The sequence below is a fragment of the Uloborus diversus genome, chromosome 1, assembly GCF_026930045.1.
Source record: "Uloborus diversus isolate 005 chromosome 1, Udiv.v.3.1, whole genome shotgun sequence".
Lineage (NCBI taxonomy): Eukaryota > Metazoa > Arthropoda > Arachnida > Araneae > Uloboridae > Uloborus > Uloborus diversus.
Window position 1 is genome coordinate 226,002,815 of NC_072731.1, and position 20,142 is coordinate 226,022,956.

Genomic DNA, 20,142 nt, shown 5'->3' on the forward strand with positions numbered 1-20,142 from the left:
AGTTGTGTTTACACATCTGGTTCTGTTCAGAACTTACATATCACATCTGGCTCTGTTCAAAATCTTTCTTTTTAATAGAGCTACTGCTCTTTAACGCCTACAAATATTGCAAGGTAAGTTTATTAAACTTTTTTAAGTTTTAAAATGTAAATTAAGTCTTTAAAAGTGGTCATTTTTCATGTCATTCTTGCAGCTGTTTGTCTATATGCACTTAAAGAACTTCGCTTTAGCAATCAAACTTTTGTTTACTTCAACTACAGGTGATTGTAACGTAGGTAATGTGATGTGTACACATCAACTCACTTGAAGGCATGAAAACAACAATAAAATTGCCGCTATTTCTTAATAGATTCTTACAGAAATGATGTGGTATCTACACACGTTTCATTGGCTTGATATTTTCTCGCTGCCATATTATAGTGCGACTTATCGATAGAAAAATTGTCAGTTGGTTTTCTTGTATCTAAGTGTAATTTGACAAATATTATTTTGCATTACAGTATTAACCACCGTGCTTTTTGTTCATGCTTGTGTTTTATGCATGTTATGGAAAACTATTTTCTAACGTTTAATGTCTTAACAGTTTAGTTGTAATGAATAAGCCATCTTTTAATTATTAGAGCATCTTCTGATCAGAATTTTAAGTTTTTTTTATCTTTCATGTACAAACACAAATTTCCTGCAAGCATTAAAATAAACTTCTTTTTTAGATTTTTAAATTGCAAAAATGTTTATCCTTGATTGGTTTGCTGGTGTTTTGAGCTTTTTAGGTGAGTGCTTACTTTGTTTTTAGTTGAACAATAATGAGAAATTGTATAATTAGTATATATATATATGTGTTTTAGTGTGCTTTAATTATTACAAATGTGCAGTCTTTCTCCCCCTGTTTAGTTTTGCTAATGAGACATTTGGTCTTGATTTTACTTCTTCAATAAATATCTTTGTGCGTGTACATACACAATACTTATTTTTCATTTTTCTCTTAATATGTTCAATATTTTGAAACAATTAAATATGATGTGATTTAATCACTGGACATATAAAGTTTTCTTAATAATTCAAGTCAGAGAAACACAAGAGAAAGTGTATTGGAAAGAATAATTTTAGTAATATAAAGTAATTAAATTTGTTAAATTATGTGTCCTGCTTCCATGATTGAGAATTTCACGAAGAAAATAAATACATTTCTTTTCGGATTTATTGATTACCTTTAGGTTTTTTTCTCCAATAAATGAGTAGTAGAGTCACATGACAGGACTGCCATCGAAAGCCAAAGTGGGCCCCTTCTTAGTTTGGCCACCAGGCCCACCACTCGGATGCTAAGCCGCTTGCCGAGGAGCCCCTAGTTCCCGGCTAGGCTGACATGGCCTCTCGTTAGCCCGGGATATATATACTGTACTGAAATAATTATTGCCTATACTTGTACCTTACATATGATGAAATTTTTAAATTAACATAACTTTTTCGTTTCGCTTTTGTGAAAATTTAGGAACATCAATTTTGTTATATATGCTATAAAGATCATTTTTTAGGTTATGTATAGCGTATTTTGTGCTCTCGGAAATTTTAACTGATAGCTTTATGTTTAAAATGTTTCAGGGTAGGATTTTTTTTAAATTAAAAATGCCTTTAAAATATTTTCTTGCTTACCGTTTCAAAATACTTCAAGATATTCTTGCACAAAAGCTGAACAAAAGATTTTTAAAACAAAAATTTAAAATGGTAGAAAACTAAAATAAAAATATGAAGCTTCTAAGTGAATCATTCATAATTCTATAAGAGTTGTAGAGGGAGAAGATAAGGTATGCCTTGAACCTTTCAATACAGCTCTGCCTTTTTTTTCTTTAAAGAACTTCATTCCAAAAGTGAAACAATAATTCTAAATGTACATCTAGTCCAAGATTTTTTTTTCTTTTCCGTTGATTTATTTCTTCTAAACACAAAATGAAAAAATTTGCTAATGATTTAAAATGAATCTCACTATGCTATTCATTTATACATAGATTTTCAAATAGTTTTAACACTTTATTTGAGTGTTAATGTTCATTTTGTTATTCAAAATCATATTGTTTTAAGTTATGTTACTGTTAGAGTACTTATTTATATGGTACTATGAGATTGTCATATATGCAAGGTAAAATGCCATTAGATTAATCATAAAAAATCTGAATTGGCACTAAGAAATGCTTAAAAATAAGATGTTTATGCAGGTACATGCTTTACCTGTGGATCATATCCCAGAAAATGTAGTTGAATCTTCATTAATTTAAATTCAAGTTTGTTTGTTTTCTTCAAAAGCTTCAGATTTTTACTCACCTAACAAAAAATGTTTTGCAAACTTTTCCCGGAATTTGCAATACATATCGTACCAGGGTTGTGTTGTAACTCTCTCCATGCCTTACCCATAAACCCTCTTCCCTCAAATTTGTTTTTTCACCACCTAAATTTTATTATTTTCATTTTGCCTTATAGGCCTTTACAGAAAAAGTGCCAAGCTAATTTTTTTAGGTTTGGATAATGCAGGAAAAACTACATTGTTGGGTATGCTTAAAGACGATCGAATGACACAGCCTATTCCAACATTGCATCCCAGTAAGTTTAGGGATGAAATCTTGCATGGTTTAAGTTTTGGATGTGAACTTTTGATCCCATGTACAAGAATGATTTAATCTAATTTTCGCATGATACCTAAAATAATAATTTTAAAATCTTAACCAAATACAAATTCATTTGCTTGTTTGATTGATAAAACAAGGTTGCTGTTTGTTCAATATTTGATCTATAATTCGAACTAATTTGTTTTTGGTTTAAATTAATGTTACCTTTCAAGCATTTTTGAAAGTTTTGCACATAAAATTTGCTTATCCTTAATTTGAAAAGGATTTGATACTATAATACTATACGTTCAGTAATCTAAATCCATATACATAATACATTACATGCACACAGTTTTTCTTATTGAAATTATTCAAGTAACCCTGCCTAAGTAGTTTTGTTACATGATTTAAGACAGACTTGCGCAGCATCCATTTGAGAATCACTACAGAGTTCAAAATCCCAGTTTGTGCTCAGACAGCACATTATATATAGAAGCAACCATGTATAAGGTGACCATACACCCTGCTTTTATGTAACCTGTCCCATTGTTTGAGTATTGTTTCGGGACACTGAAATGTTTTGATTTCTAAACTGATGGAATGGAACATTGGAAGTGTTTCAACCTAAAATTGTTAAGTGGTATTGTTTTAAGTATTTTAGTATCAATAATTTGAATCATTCAAACTTTCTCTGTTATTAAATATATTTTGTTTGTATGCACTGATAGAAAAGGTATTTTCTCTTGCATATAATAGATGGATTACAAAAAAGGCAAAATTGGAAACCTCAGTTCTTAAATCATTGTTGATTGTAAAAAGAAATTCTATAAAACACTACCTAGAGTTAATTTCATTCTTATTTAAAATCATTTAGTAACTTTGTACATTAAAAATAAAATATATCAATTGTTTTTTAGTTTTTCATTTCTAAATTTTCTGTAATAAGCACAAATTGTAAAATATATGCGAATTTTTAAAATAGACATGCTGGTACAAAAATTTGTTAAATGTCCCGTTTTGTGGAAAAAATAAATGGTCACCCTAACCATGTGTATCAACATACATTGGGTTGGAATTTTTATCTAATATTACAGGGTGGTGACAGATCAAGGAAATCAAGTAAAAGTCGGGGAAGTTTATCAATCATCAGGGAATTTTGAAAAAATAACAAAAATTCAGGGAAAATTGATTAAATTGAAGGAAAACAAAATTCTTTTTGCTTTGCAAAATTAAATAACCTAATTCCCTGGGCATTTTTCACCAATTATCTGTTTAAAAAAAGTAAAATTAATGGGGGTGTGATTATGCACTGTCACATTTTTGCATATTTTTTCCTCAATGTCGAAGTTTTGAATCTTAACTTAGTAAAAACAGGATGAAATTCCTAAGATAGCTTCAGTGTCTGTAAAAATATTTATTTTACTTAGCTTGAATTTTTCTTTCACGTGTTCCATGCTATGTAAAATAAACAACCCTACTGGCAAAGAGGAAGCTGTCATTAGTTCCTTTGCTCCTTTGCCTTTTACTCCTTGTCTTGAAGTAATTAGTATACTGTAATCACGATTTCAAGAAGAAATCTTTGTTTTTTAAATGAATACTGATAAATGCCTAAAAGTTATTGTTTCTTTGCATTTTTAATTTAATTGTTTAAATTGAATGTTAAATCAAAATCAACTTTGTTTTTTGCCATCGTATTATTCGCTGTCACTGTATGAGATTACACGTATTGGGGGAGGGGGTCCGACTTTAAAAATTCTTTTATTTTAAAGCCAAGTTATATACAAATATCGTTTGAAACTAATTGATTGTTTTTTTTTTTACATTACCATGTTTGTTACAAAAGTAATAAAACAAATAATGAAATCACTTGAAATTGAGTTACCTTGTGTACATATGTAAATGTTTTTATTTTTTTTTAAATAGTTAAAATACTGTATTCATTCATGAAAACCAAAGATCTCAATTAGAGAATAGCTCAATGTAACTGGTTGTTAAAGGATTTCAATTTGTTTTATATAAATATGTCTATTATTTACTTAAGTAAATCTACATTACTTCTATACTTTCACTATTACTTGTTATTCTTGCAGCAATAATTATACTGCTTGAAAATTTTGTTCAAGATTATTTCCATATAAACTGTATAGTTTTATTGTGGTGAAATGTGCCTTAAAGAGTGATTTTAATAATTTCTTAGAATTCTTATGCTTACTGGTTACTGGAAGTAAAGTATTTGTTTTAGAAATCCTATAATATTTCTCTGTAGATAATTTAACGTACTATTTTTACTAAAAAAAGGAACATTTTTTCAAAATATATTTTTAATTAACAGCTTAAAATGTTTTAAACATGGCATTATATTAAATATGCAATGGTTTTCAAGTAGGGCAAAGAAAGGAAACTATTATCATTGGTAACGTAAATCAGAGAAATTTGGTGAACTTAATCAGGGAAAAGTTAGGGAACTTTTTCTCACAGTTCCTGTCGCCACCCTGTATTAGAAAATTAAGTTGTATTTTAGAAACAGTGATTTAGATAGCCTACGTTAATGCACCTGTTTCTCGGTATATTTTTGATAATCTTTTAAGAAGAAAGAAATTGATGCAGGGCATGCTATTGAAAGTAATTACCTCAACAAACCAATTTTGTTTCTATATTTTACATACTATTCTCTATTCTTAGTTTGTCAAATAATTATGATAGATTGAGCCTCTCACTTAGAAAAGAAACAACTTGAATCCCGTCCATGCTGCATTTAAGTTACATTCTTTTTTTTTTTGAGGGAGAAAGGAGAACAAGCATGACTTGAGTCAATAATAAAAAATATATGTTCCATTAATGCATGGTTTTTGCATGGTTGTTAGGCCTGTGGAAAAAGAGTGGCAAATTGTTATTTTTGGGCTTGGACAATGCTGGAAAAACAACTTTATTACACATGTTAAAAGATGACAGAATGGCACAGCATGTTCCAACTCTACATCCTAGTAAGTATTTTGCATGTTTACTTATTAGTTTTACTGGATTTAAGAGGATATCATACTTTTAATATTTCAATTTTTGTAATATTTTACTCTATAAAAATTTGAGTATTTAAAATGGTTTAGCATGAAATGAATTTTGTGTTATATTTCTTTCCTTTTTTATTTTTTAAAAAAACATTGCCAACATCAAATATATAAAATTTGTTCCATATTTTATATATTATTCAAAAAAGAATTTCTTTAATTGTTAAATTTTTGACATTTTGCAGTGAGGTATATCCTTGTCTTAGAGCAACAGTAAGATATCTTAGTGTTATTTCTGGAATTAGAGGCGACAATATAATGATTTTTCACCCTGTCAAATTTAATGTAATTTAGTCATATCTGTTATGTAGATATCAGCTAACTCTGATCATTAAATTTTAGATTGGGCAAGCTTTAATTTTTTGTTCCTATTTTTAAAGTGATAAAATGACACATAAAAATGCCATTTGTGAAAAAAAAAAGTTTGATTATGCGATAAGTATCTATTTAGTAATTTTCAAAGTATGCACAGTCTGAGATGCAATTAAAAAAAAAGAATTCTCCGTGCTCATGTGCTGTCAGAACATGATGTGCGTCACCAGGTTGGATGATGCAATCACTTAGCAGAGATAAGGGCTTGAAAAAAGTGGTTTTCTTTGTTTACAGTGGACTCTCTATCTCAACACACTAATATTCTGAACATATTTTGATGATCCTGGGGAACACATATGCATTAATTCTGTCTCCCTCTGTTAATTAACACCCCCATAATCTGTCTTTTGTTTGATCTCATGAGTGTTCAGAATAGAGGGAGTCGACTGCAGTTTAATCATGTTTCTGTGTGCTGTTGTTTCATTCTTTGTTTAGAGGTTTTTAAAATTATTTTATTAATGCTTCAAAGAGCACTCCTCCACCTTGGGTTCAAACTAGCTTGTACTAGCTTTTGTAGTTGTAGGTGCCAAGAGACTCCCGAGAATAGCAAAACAGCCCTTTTGTGCGTTTGAATGCTAGTTGTTTTCAAATTCTCATTTCCAGTATCATTTTGCTCTTTAACTCAAAGCTTGAATTGAGATAAGCCTTTTAATTTCTTATATCTCCTATTCTCATTAATGGCAAAAATTGGAAAAAACTTCATCTTACGCAGGAAAAAAAAAGAACTTCTTTCAAATGACATAACATATTAAAGGGTGTGGAAAATCTTACATTCCCTTGACAGGCAATTTATGCAAAATTTTAGTTTAAAATGTTAATTAGAAAAAAAAAAAGTCTGAAGTGCAACTTTCTCAGCTGGGCCTGAAGTAATTTTGTACCAACTTTCAAAGCTGTAGAGGCTATAGGGTGTTCTGAAGGGGTTTAAGGGAAGTATAATGGAGTGAATGCCCCCCCCCCCCTCCATGTACTCCCTAGGGATTATGCTCAGGTAACTTTTTGATATTGAAGTTCAAAAAACATAATTTTAGACTATCTTTGATGTTAGAGGAACAGAGGCTCTGGGGGGGGGGAGGTTTTAAAACTGAAGTTCAAAACATTTGTTGTCAACATTTGTAATCCCAGGATATGTGTGTAGAAAAGGGTTAAAAAAAAATAATAATCACATGCAATATTTACAAAAATTAATCAGAGATCAATCTATGTTAAGTCTAAAGAGCTTTGCCAGGCCCATCAAAATGTGTTCGGATTATCCGGGTGTTCTCATTAGGAAGTGTTCAGATAGAGTCCACAGTAGGTCCAAACACCCCTTTCAGAATGAGAAAAAAAATTCAAATAACATCAGATTCTTACCACAAAGTCTATTTTCTCATGTTTAGCTGAAACTTCTGCATAACAAATTCAATGTGCACTGTCATTTTTGGATTTCAGACCCAACTATTTATCAACAACTGAAATTAGATCCCTTTTTATATCCACAGTCATATTTCCCTCTGAAAACTGTAAACAAGAAGCAAATTTTCCAGAAATTTCCACCAAATCAGGAAATGAGAGGAAAATGGTGAACTTGAGTTTTTCAAGTCATGAAAAGTTATTTTCTTTTGTTTTCTGAGTTTGTGTTATTCTAGTGTTAAATTCTTATGAGTAAACAGAAGAAAAACTAACTTTTATCAATGACAATCATTAAAATATATTTTTTTTCCAAAATGCGTCTATAAATATATTATCAATATAATTACTGCAATTAATAAAACATGTAATTGTAAAAGTAAGTATACAGTAAAATGACGAAGATTTTTCATTTAAAAAACTTAATCTGAAGAATATGAAAACCTCATGACTTTGTTCCAGTAACTAACTCATTTATGTACCCTTATCAAAACCTCTATCTTGGAACCGCTTTATATCGAATCTTACCTTGAAAGTTGAAATGGACGAGTTTGTATAAAGCAGCTACTAAAAAGCTGCCCCTTTCCAACAGGGTTGCTATTTTGTCCATTTTTTTGTAAAAAGCCCAGGATGCCGGAAGAAATTGGACAAAATGAAAAATCAACTAATTATCCATACATAAATTTATTGTAATGGTGTAATAAAATTAGTACATAATTCTAATGCATTATCTATTATGAATTAATCATTTAGTTAAAATAGAATGATTGTTAACTTTAGAATTTAACAAATCCAAAAAAAAATTAATTTCTCATTGGTGCAACGGGCATGATTACACTGTTATATATTACAATAGTAGAAATTAAAGTCAATGGAAAAGTCAAATGCTTGGAGACATGCATACAAAACAAAGATTTATAGACTAAAAACATTTTACTGTTACATTTTTCGAGTTTTTATTGATGTCGTCCCATAGTAATTATGTACACTGCATGTTTTTATGGATATGGTAATATCATACAAATTACTACTTTAGTAGGGTTGTGGATACTCAGAAGAGTACCGGAAGAGATTATAATGAGCAAGGGGGTAGATAGCTTTAAAATGGCTATTAATCTTCATTGGGGACTAATAAATTGACTAGGAGCAGCAGCCTAGTTGGGTAAAGAGTCTGTTGCTGACCATCACAATTGTATTTGTATGACAAGAACAGATTTCACTTCTTGTCGACATTTCCTTTATTAATGTCTGAAGTTCCATTTCTCTCTCTCTCTCTTTTAATGATTTTTAATGTTTTAAGACTTTAACCTTTAAAAACTTTTTATTTCTACTTTTTAGTTTAAAAAATGCATTTATAATGGGCAATAAACCTCCACATCACAGATAAACATCTTAAAATGTAATGCTGATGTGCTTATCTTTATAAATGCTATTACATGCAGTATAACTATTAATACTCATTTGATTTATATGCAGACACACTTACGTAAACTTCAACTGATCTTAATTTCATCATTTTCACTTTAAAATATTTTTTAATCAATGTTTTATATACATATTTATGTATGCTATTTTTATATTAAAATATTACTTGAATAGGAGAAATCTATGCAATTATTTACTATTTTCAAACTTCAAATTCTTAACTAAAAACTTTCAGTTTACCAAAAAAGTGGAGAAAATGGACAAAATGACATTTTGTCTGGGATGATTTTTTCCAGCGGTTTTTCCAGGGGTGGACAAAATAGGACAACCCTGCTTTCCAATGATAGTGTTTTTAATAAACATTTTTACTTAATGCACTTTTTATTTAAAATTTCCTTTGTATTTTGTATTAATTGTTATAACCTTGATCATAATTTTGAATTTTTACTATAGCTTCAGAGGAATTAGCAATAGGAAATATGCGGTTTACAACATTTGACTTAGGAGGTCATCATCAAGGTAAATGTATATTTTTATGCTTTAAACTTTTAAGTTGATATGATTCTAATCAGATGTTGAGCTGAATATAAAATTCATGAAATTATCAAATTATAAAACTCGGTGATTTGAAAGTCCACAAGTATTTTTAATCATTCTCCACCATTAAATAAATCATTCTGAGAACTTTTTGTTATTATTTGAAAGTATTGTTGGAGTAAAATTAAAAATTATGCATTTCACACAATAAAATGTAATCAATGTATTTTTATGCCACTTGATTGTTTTAAGTATAAGAAATGTTGTAGTTGAATTCTCAGTTATGCGTTAATTTTCCAAATGTTATTGCATAATATGTATTGTTGTAGTATTAAATATTATCATTGAGTTTAATTTTTTCTACGATCAAATTTTTCAGCAAGAAGAGTATGGAAAGATTATTTTCCAGCTGTAGATGCAATTGTTTTCTTGATTGATGCATATGATAGAGAAAGGTTTCCAGAAGCAAAAGTAGAACTTGATGTAAGATTTTAAATTCTGATAATAAATTAATGTATGATAAAATGCTCAGTTTTTTTTTTTTTTTTTGTGGGGGGGGGGGGATTATTCTTCTCCTTTTTTTTATATTTTGTATTTGACTCATTTAATATTGTATTCAGGGGGTTCCTATCCCAAGAGTGATGGTTCACCACCTCTAAAGTTAAAGCACCCTTCCCGAAAATGAGATCTTCTCCTCTCCTAAATCGTATCACTCCTAAATGTGAGCCTTCATATTGCAATTAAAATTCTTTCAGAACAACTTCTTTTAAAATTTCAATTTAGATGTCTTTGCAATGACCCCCACCCCCTTCAGTCAGCACCCCTGCTTTTGCTATTATTATCAGAATAAACTGCTGCAGAAACATTAACTAGAGGTGCTCATCCCAAGAGCGGTTTACAGGGTTCGTACGGATCATGGAAATCCTGGAAAGTCATGGAAAGAGATTGACAAATTTCAGACCTGGAAAAGTCATGGAAAATTAATATTTTCATCAAAAGTCAGAAATTTATTTTAAGTCATAGAAAAATGTTTTGGGCAGCAATAAAGTAACAGCAGCTAAAAGAGCATTAGAAATCTTGAGTGATTTAACAGTAGTGCATGTAAAAGCTGTTAATACTTGAAAAATGAACAATCCCAAAAACAAATCTCAGTTTAGTAATCCTATTGCATCTGCTTCTGTTACAGCCACCCGTCTTTTTCGTAATGTAATTTTACTGCCGGGACATCACTAATTTTGTAATTTAACATTATTTTCAGCACTTCTTACATGTTATATTCTGTAGTAGTAGATTTGCATGTTCTTAATTTTTCCAACACCCATTCAGAAAACGTAATTCAATTACATCCGAGTTTATTTCAACCATTTGTAAAAAAAATAAATAAATAAACATTAAATTTATCAGAGTTTCTCTTAATCAGTTGAAAGCTTTCCAAAGTAAAGACTTTAGTCATAGAAATAGGGATATTCTAATAGTCAAACAGTGATGCCTAACATACAGCTCTCAAAACTGATCCTCCCATGTGACCAGCTGAAATATCTGATTTAGAAAAATGAATTTATTGACACTGTGGCTTTACTCCAATGAACAAAAATAGTACTGTCAAGTTACATGGATGATTAGAAGCACTATTGATACCAAAGGGCAATATTTTATGAAGTAAATTTATTATTGGAAACTTAATGACTCTTTCAAACTTTGTCCTATTCATTACTATTCTGCCATATTTATTAAATATCTATTAGGCATTCAAACATCAGTATATTGTTTCACTATATTTTTACTTTGCTTAAATTTATATAATAAAGACAAATGAGAATAGTTGTATTAGTTTCTGCAGTGTGCACTGATATGTTTTCAGTCACAAGTAAGTGTTTCGATGAAATAGTTGCAGTCATGTAAAAGTTTTGCTAATGCTCGTTTCCGAAAAAAATTGGCAAGTTTGACATTAAATAGTCCTATTCTCTTCGTGTAACAAGGTCATAAAAATTTTTATGAAGTCATGAAAAAGTCTTGGAAAAGTCATGGAATTTCTTCATCCGAATAGAGTATGAACTTTGGGTTTATGTCTCCAACCTTTTCCAATCAGCACCCCTGATTTAGTTATTATTGGAATAAATTGCTGAAATTTTTATTTAATGAGATAGCCCATGGCTGTTCTCTATAGCAGATTTTAAAATGTGGAAATGTTAGTTAGGGTTGCCCACCTTCAAGAGTCCCCCCCCCCCCAACCTCGAAATTTTACTCGACATCCCCCAAAACATGGTCCCCATAGTGAGAACAAAAATCTTTTTAAAGGACTTCTCTAATCTATTATTTTTTTCCTTTATCTTGGAAAGAAGTTCTTAATTTACAAACTTTCCATTTTATAATGAATTTGAAAATACAAATGGCATATTTAGAATGTTATTTTTTAATAGCTGAAATTATACAGAAGCAGTTTTACATTAAAAATAAGGGACAATCAGTTATTTGAAAATCTGCTTATGGACATGCAGTATACTCTTTATATCTCAAAAACCTTGATATGACGAAAAATTATTTTTCTCCTTGATTTTGCGTATTTATCTTATGTTATTTTTCATTCTTATGTCGAAGAGTTTTTGATCAAAACCTTTTTATGTCTAATATTTTTTGAAGTCAGATATAACTTTTCCAAAAAAAACGCAGTTTATTCTCGTGAAACAACTAGAGGAATGTTTCCAAAAATTTATCACACTCTTCATTATTTCTCTCAGGGGTTAAGGAATGATTCTGTGAATCTCATCTTCTGTCACTTTCATTCTAGAGCCTGGGGGTGTCAGAAAATGTAAGTCCTAAGAAGCTTAAAAAGCCTACCTAAAACTTTTTGCTCCCATCTCACGCCATTTCGTTGGACCTTTTGACCTCATTTCCTCCACCGCAAAAAAAGGTGGATGAATGGGAAAACCCCTTTAGAGACACACAAAATGGTGCAATCCTTTGTGTAATTTCTTTTGTTCTGGGGCGCTCGAAACTCGTTTGATCCCATTCTACAACTTTTGGTAATCCAAATATTTGATAAGTTTAATCGTGATAAATCACTACCTTTTGCTAATTCACCAGAGCGACCTTTTATATTCTTTCACTATTATTTTTGGCTCAGTTTAAAAATTAAATGTTTTTTTTATTAAGACTTTTTTTCAACTTTCATTGCATGGTTCTACTTATTTTTGACTATCGTGGCTAATTTTTAGAATATTATTTTATTATGATTATGACCTTGTTATCTCGAAAACTCGAATTTTTTTTTACTGTCCCTTCGACTTCATGATATTGAGAGTATACTGTATTTTATTATCCTGGTTCATTTATTTTATCATTCTTTATTTTTTTCTGAAACAATGATAAGTCACACCAATTAGCGTTATGAAATATCCTATGGAATAAAATAAAATGCAAAAGTAGTATTTCTAAAAAAAACCAAGGTGTCACTGAATTATATGTAAAAGAGAAAGTGCTCCAAAAGTTCATACCTAGTATACTATATTTTTTAGCAAAAATCATGTGATGTTTGTGTGGCTTTGAAAAATAAATGAACACCCTCATGCAACAAATAAAACTTCCTCCAGAATTTATCTTTTTCGTTGAAATAATGTCAATCTGAAAAACTGCTTTTATACTATGAAAATATTGTGCAATATATGATTTAATTTGGAACTGAACGAGAGGCATAGTCTGCTCTTTTATCGCAGCACCGTCTGGATTTTCCACAGATATGGACTCTATTTTCTTCTTTGAAACAGCACGCTACTTTTTCAAGACACTATACATTTTGTAGAAATAAAATGTGCATAGAATTTAGTAGCTGACTTGTTTGTATTGTTGTCAAATTTCTTATGAACATTATTTTTTATCCTTTTTTTTATTCTGGAATTCCTAACAATTTTTTTTTTTATCCCTCAGAGTTTGTTAACAGATGAACAGTTGTCTAGCTGTCCAGTATTAATCCTTGGCAATAAAATTGATAGAGCAGGTGCTGCAAGTGAAGATGAAATTCGAGCATATTTTTGCTTGCATGGACAAACTACAGGAAAGGTAATTCTGTTTCCTGATAGTATACTTCTATTCAAGCTCCTAGATATGTTTTTTTTTCTTTTTTGTTAATACATTGCAAAATTGTAAACTATTACAGTTGAGCACCAAATGCTGAACTGTACGTAATAAAGAGGAATCTTAAAAACTAAAAATTAGTTTATAATTCCCTCTCTCATTTTATTTCTTAATTTTTTTTAGTCTTTTGATATTACTTTCACTTTTTACGCATTTAAAATAATTTTTTTATATTTTCACCTACTGCACTTGAAGACTCGATGTTTTGATTTAGAATTGCAAAAGCGCTATTTCACATAGTTTTTTATTTGTTCTTTATTTGAATTGCTATTTTTTGTATCATTGAAAATGTTTCAGAGAACGTTTATTTATTTTATAAGATCAATTTTGCTAATTTTCTGACGTGTCAATTTTTACTTTTTGAAGGAAATTTATTCTTTTAACTTTATACCAAGTTGGTATTAAATTGCGACTTCTGGAAGGGAGAAGATTTTCGGCTGATTTCCTCAACAGAATATTAATGATAGAATAAAACCTTTTCAATGTACATGAGTAACTCTGGCAGAGAGATCACCTGCATTTTTAAAAATGAATGACGTCGTTCAAACGGACGAGTTCAATGAATGGGGGGAAAATATGAATGATGCTCTGATGAACAGATCATTAAAACGAACGACATTACCCATCTCTAACAACAGTGTCAAAAATCTTACCTTGAAGTTCAAGTCCCAATCCCAAAATGAAGTTCAACTAATCGTAAGTCATTCGGTTGAAGAAAAATAAAATCAATGCCAGTAGAAAAATCAAACTCATAGTCCATAAAACAGGGGTGCCCATCCCCCCAAGGGCATGGGAACCCCCCCCCCCCCAATATCGCAGAGACTTCCTCCCCCCTAATGAGAAAAATACCCCTCAAGACACCCCCTAAAAATTTCAATGGTGCAGTCTGCGCCATGACACCCCTCCCCTTTTTCCCAGGAGGGAACCCTTGCATAAAACATGCCAGGTCAGTCGTAGACCATCGTGTGCCATTAGAACAAACAATCTTCACTAGATTTTTTGGTAAATTATTCTCAAGGAGCTTATTTTTAAGCAGCGAAATTTCATAGATAAAAGCAGTGATTGTATTACAAATATCTTGAGAAACAGTGATGCCAATAAAAACTCTTCTACTTAAGCAAGACAAAACATCTTGCAGGCAGTTAACTTTGGAATTGGAATTCATGCTTTTTATCATACATTGTAGTATAGCAGTAGAAACCAATTTTCATATTTATTTGCGAGAAAGTAAGCATTTTGTGATTAAAATTAGTTGTTTTGAGTGTTAAGAAATTGTGATGGGTGTTTTTACCAAGTTCAGAAAAATGAGAAAAAAAAATGCATAATAGGTCGTCAATCTGCAGCAAAGAGGTGCAGAAGAGAGGTTTTTATTAGAAAACTTTCTTTCCCTATTAAAAGGTTTTTATTGGCATTATTAAGCTATCAAAATCTATCAGTAATACAAGCACTGATTTCAATTATGAAATTACACTTCTTAAAATTATGCTTTTTGAGACTAATTTTCCAAAAACTCTAGTTAAGGACACTTACTCAGGTATGACATTTAGCAAGCATTTTGCTTCCCTTAAAACCATTTAACTATTCAAGCTTATGAAATAACCAATGAGGAAGCACGTTTAGTGATTCTCTGGCATTGATATACCATTTAAATTTTGTTCTACGGTTGACCTTATGGACTATTGAGTTTTAGATTTTTCTACTGGTGTTAGTTTTATTTTCTTTTCAACCAAAATGAATTTGGATTAGTTCCGTTTCATTTTGAGATCGGTGCTCGGACTTCCAGTTAAGATTTTCCTCAGTTATGCACTCAGTAGGTCCATCTTGTGGATAATTATTATGGATAGCTGTGAGATGAAACCCTTGCATTTAGATTTAAGCTCCCGTTTATTACCTACAGTTAAGCATTTGGTGCTTCTGCTCAATGCAATTATGTATAGTGTGTATCTAGGACTTAAACACTTTTTATTTAGTTTGTAATTTTCATATTTTTGGTTTTTTGACCATCGGATAAAGCTTCCGTGACTAATGAGTTTCATTTCATCACTTTCTGTGTTCATCTTTCTCATTTATGTTTGTACTATCATTTAAAATCTATTAATATTTTTCACTACATACTTGGCTTATTAGTTAAGCTGCTTGCACACATCTATGAGCTCTTGGTTTGGTCTTTTCTCAATTTTCAATTGATTTATATATTTTGTATAGATGTGTTGGGGTGTATGCATTGCTTATTTGTGCATGCAGCTGACATGTCTGAATTATTCACTCAATGCTTTGACTAAATTTCTGTTACATTTAGGGAAAAATTTCAAGATCTGAAATTCCTGGACGTCCTCTAGAACTTTTCATGTGCAGTGTTTTAAAAAGACAAGGCTACGGAGAAGGATTTCGTTGGTTAGCTCAATACATCTAGTGCTACAAATAGTTAATTTAAAAATCTCCTTCAATTTTCATCCAATCATCACATGGAATGCGGACTTTAAAATGTTTGTTATATTTATTGTTGATTGTAATTTTTGAAGTTGATGCTTTTTTCTATTAAAAAGAGAAATAGAAAGTCTCTGGTGACATGGCTTGTTTTGTAATTGTTGTTTCACAATTTGTGAAGTCACTGCCTGAAAACCAAGATTTAGAACTCAAAAATGGATGAGTTTTTAATGCTCGAAATGAAATTCGAATAAATTTGAGTATCTAATATTTCATTCAGTATCTTTAAAAAACAGGAGTCTTCCTTTCAGAATTATGAAATTTTTTGCACAATCTTTTTTACTAAAGAGTTGGTTGTATGGATTCTAACTGGTCTTAGTAATTAAAAAAAACTTACTGCCACATAAAAACTAAAATTTCCCAAAGATTTATAGTTCAATCAATTTATATATAAGCAGCTATGTTAATTCTTTGTAAAGTATTATGTTTATTTATATTTATTTACATTAAAATTATTTCAAATTGCTTTAAATGTACAGACTGATTTTGGTGTTATTTTATCTTTTCAATTGTTTTGAGAAAATGTGACAAACGTAAAATGTGATGCAAAAAAAAAAAAAAAAATAATGTTTAGTACAACAACTTTATTCTGAGCATAAATAAATTAAAATATTTATATTTTTTCTTTTTTTTTCTAGATATATTTTTTATTTATTTTTTTTAATGCATTTGTTTTCAAAGTTAACTGATTTTAAAATACTTCGAGATTTTGAGTGATATTTTTACCCTTGCAAAGAAAAAAATCTTCATTGAAATAGTTTAAATTTTAGTTCAGTATGTTTAAGTATTTTATTTGCTAAAAATGCTTAAAAAAACTGAGTTCGAAATTGAAAAAGTGACATTTTCGAAGGAAGATAGTTTATCATTACCAAACACGTTTGGATTTGAGAAGCTAATTTTCTTTTACTGAATAACAATCATCATACAGTTTGTAAAATGTGTTAGTGACTGTAGAAAGTTATGTTTTACTTTAATAACATTTCAGAAATTATTTTCAAGAAATATAGGGATATAATTATTCAAAACTATCTGTTAAGATGATTTGAATTCAGTAATGTAAAAGTAGAATGTAAAAACTGCATTTTTATGACTGCTTTCAAACATAATTGAAAAGTAATAAACTAATTTGTATATTTTCTGAAAAAATACAAAATTGCTCTTAAAATTTTTCAATTTTCATCAACCTTTTTTTTCTCCCCTATAAGTTGTGAAACACATTTTGAATTCAACAAATTAAGAAAGAGTATAAGCTGAACTGTAGTTTATGCCAAAGTGTTTGCTAAATAATTGTAATGCTTATAGCGATATTGAAGTTTTGAAAGTATGTCATAGATCAAATTGAAGCTCATTAATTAATGTACTAAGTAAAGCCTTCAAATAAAAAGCAATTATTCCCTTACTGCTGATAAATTTCCCTTAGTTTTGTAATTTAGTGTTTTATATACAAATGATGGAGTGTTTGATTCATATAATGTTTTTATTATTACTTATGTTTGTAAGAAGTTTATGAAAGATTTACTTCATGACTAATCTGAGCCATTTTTCAATGTAAAAAATCTCAAAATGTGTTTAAAATTTGTAAACAAAGGTACATGCGCACATTCAACATGAAACATTTCTCTAGATTCAGTTCTTATTTATGTTAATGAATGCCAAGTTACTTTGTAATACATTTTTATTTGGTTTGTTTAAAACTCTCCAGTTGCAGTATACAAAATGTTTTTTTTTTTTTTTTTTTGAAAAATATATCAGCTTTTGCAACATTCAAGTTACTTGGACAAGATTACTCATACATTTGTGGGAGGAAAAAAATCACATTTCTCTGCCAATAGAATTGTATTGCAGTGCAGTACTTTCGAATAAAATCATTTGTACAAACACTTTGTGTTCCATTATTTTGATGTGTATTTTATTTAAATATGCTAACAAAATTTTAAAAATTGCTTATTTTCTTTGTGCATTACATAAATAGATCAATATTTGCACAAAATGAAATTGATTTATAGAAGTAACAAATATGGTTTTATTTTTGGAATTTTAAGTTTTTTTTATTTCAAATACTGCAAGTTTTTTTAATTTCAAACTTACTCTAGGTATATAAAATAATATTCAAATTTTGATTCGATGTTAATTAGTAATTGAACTCTATTCAAAACTAGAATATTAGTTCCAATTGGATAGTTGATTTTTGATTATTATATATGCCAAGCGAAAAATGGGTAAAACATTGCTCACTTTCTGAATGTTAACTGTAAATGGGTTTAATTCAGCACTGGAATACATGACTATTATAAAAGGTCATTGCCTTTCAACCTCTATAAATCAGAAACATTTCATTTTTGAAGATGAATTCTAAGATAATATTGCTTTGAAAATGAAAACTGCTTTGCACACAATCTGTAAATTACTAGCAAAAAGTTAACCTGAAAGTGCTTTCTAGTGCAGAAGCACAAAGCAGTGAGATCAGGAGCATGATCAATGAAGAAAATGGAAGAGATGATATAAAAACACTTCAGCAATGTTTCTAGCAAAAATAATGTTCATTGAACTAGCTGCAACACCAGAATAGTTTCTTCTACATACAAAATACACATGAGATATCTTTGCAAACATTTTTTAGTGTTAGTGACAAACAAGTGTGCAAAAAAGGGGTGATCAATGAAGAATCCTCAATGATCGTATCACAGTTTTTCTCCGGACAAGTCAGTAATGTTGTAATACGAATGATCAGGAAACCTCTCGAGCTCAATGTAGGTGTGCTCGCTGACCAGCAGCCTGTCCAGCAGATTGACCAGCTCTCCGAAGGTGGGCCTCTGTGTTGGGTCTTTATCCCAGCAGTAAAACATGATATTGTACATCTCTCTTCGGCAATGGTCCGGTTTTTCCAACCGATGTCCGTCTCGAACCCTTCGAATCACTTCGTTTGCACTTAGCCCAGGGTATGGAGTGGAACCTAGAATGGATTGCTGAATCAGAAAAATATTCAAAAGAATCAAGCAACTTATTATCGGTGTTTTAGTGAATTAGTTGCACTTCCTTCTTGGTGAAATACTTCCAAAAGTATTTTAAAATATCAAACTGTACCCCCTTGTAAATTTCTACCACTTTAATCTCAGATGTGTAGTAATTAAAATTTTACGGCACGCAATCAATTGAATCTATTAGAAGGGAATTATGCGAAACAAGTTACTGCTTAATCTGAGTGGTTGATCTCATGATATCAGTGGCTAGTGTTTGTAGAAAGTTTCGTTGCGAATTCCTGCTCCAATTCCAAAAAAAAATTGGAAAACTCAACCTGTCACATGTAAAAAGAGGTTGTACAGCAGAAAGGGGTTTTACCCAGTATCCTTGGTGGCCATACCCAGCAAGTAAGCAAACTCGATCCTCGCAGTGCATTCTGGGTAAAAACCTAGCCTTTACTCCAATAGCAAGTAGGAGGAAGAAAAACCATTTACCCAGGAAATAACTGGATTGCGGTTTGAAGCAGTATTTTTCGGAAATAGAAAAGCTTTCATGTGAACGGTGCTTATTAGAACGATTCTAGTTACTGTCTGATGAGCCCAGGTTAGCCAGTTACTTTAATAAAACAGGGCACTGGTTAAATTTTATGTAACAAAAATAAAACATTCTACGCTTGACAATCGTCAAAATTTAAATTGCATAAAACCCTCGTGGGTCATAGAGATTTCATTTGGTTTCTGAGAGACTCCTTGCTTTATTCTGCTAGTGGTCTGACAAACAATGGGAACTGTGTACTAAATCTTGTTTGCAGAATTTTTGCAACTTATGTATCTGGAAATGGTTAGATTACAAAATCATGACCAAACTTAATGGATTGTTTAGCAATCTCTCTTAGTAATAGAATTTCTTCTGAGAGATCTTGGGAAAGTTACGAACAGCTTACTGCCCTCTTAAGGAAGAAAATAGCATCAAACGAGCTTTTAGATCTTTCTAAATATTTGCTTTTTTTTCATAGACAGAAATTAATCTTTCTATTTCTCTGATATGTTTGTAACTATGTACATTGCAAGTGCAGTAAATAATTTTCAGTTGAACAGCAACTACAAACACGTTGAGGTATCGCCAGTCGCTCTGTTGAAAAAAAAAAGGTATATCACCTTTTTTATTCCTGCTTATATTTT

At 30.4% G+C, this 20,142-nt stretch overlaps 2 protein-coding genes across 3 annotated transcripts in view; one reads left to right on the top strand and one right to left on the bottom strand.

Moving 5' to 3' along the window:
• The first annotated feature begins 17 nt into the window (after nucleotides 1-17).
• On the top strand, nucleotides 18-17,880 carry LOC129234185 (GTP-binding protein SAR1b-like). 2 transcript variants are annotated; one of them, XM_054868096.1, is made up of 7 exons: nucleotides 18-113; nucleotides 711-770; nucleotides 5,462-5,581; nucleotides 9,299-9,364; nucleotides 9,762-9,865; nucleotides 13,307-13,438; nucleotides 15,813-17,880. In XM_054868096.1, exons 2-7 carry the CDS (start codon nucleotides 728-730, stop codon nucleotides 15,924-15,926), a joined length of 579 nt encoding a protein of 192 aa, XP_054724071.1. In that variant the 5' UTR covers nucleotides 18-113; nucleotides 711-727; the 3' UTR covers nucleotides 15,927-17,880. The 2 variants fall into 2 exon arrangements, with proteins under 2 accessions (XP_054724071.1, XP_054724072.1); XM_054868097.1 differs by lacking the exon at nucleotides 18-113 and adding an exon at nucleotides 370-443.
• A 107-nt stretch (nucleotides 17,881-17,987) lies between these two features.
• The window catches only part of LOC129234182 (tyrosine kinase receptor Cad96Ca-like), a 66,933-nt gene continuing 64,778 nt past the window's right edge, over nucleotides 17,988-20,142 (bottom strand). Inside the window, exon 12 of the mRNA XM_054868094.1 lies at nucleotides 17,988-18,953. Within this exon, the coding sequence (XP_054724069.1) occupies nucleotides 18,682-18,953 (272 nt within the window). The 3' untranslated portion in view covers nucleotides 17,988-18,681. The remainder of the gene's footprint in view (nucleotides 18,954-20,142) is intronic.

Excerpts from the sequence above, each read along its gene's own strand:
- LOC129234185 (XM_054868096.1), top strand. The coding sequence starts at position 728 with ATGTTTATCCTTGATTGGTTTGCTGGTGTTTTGAGCTTTTTAG. Across the intron at positions 771-5,461 it reads TGGTGTTTTGAGCTTTTTAG|GCCTGTGGAAAAAGAGTGGC; the intron begins GTGAGTGCTTAC and ends CATGGTTGTTAG. Across the intron at positions 9,365-9,761 it reads CTTAGGAGGTCATCATCAAG|CAAGAAGAGTATGGAAAGAT; the intron begins GTAAATGTATAT and ends CAAATTTTTCAG.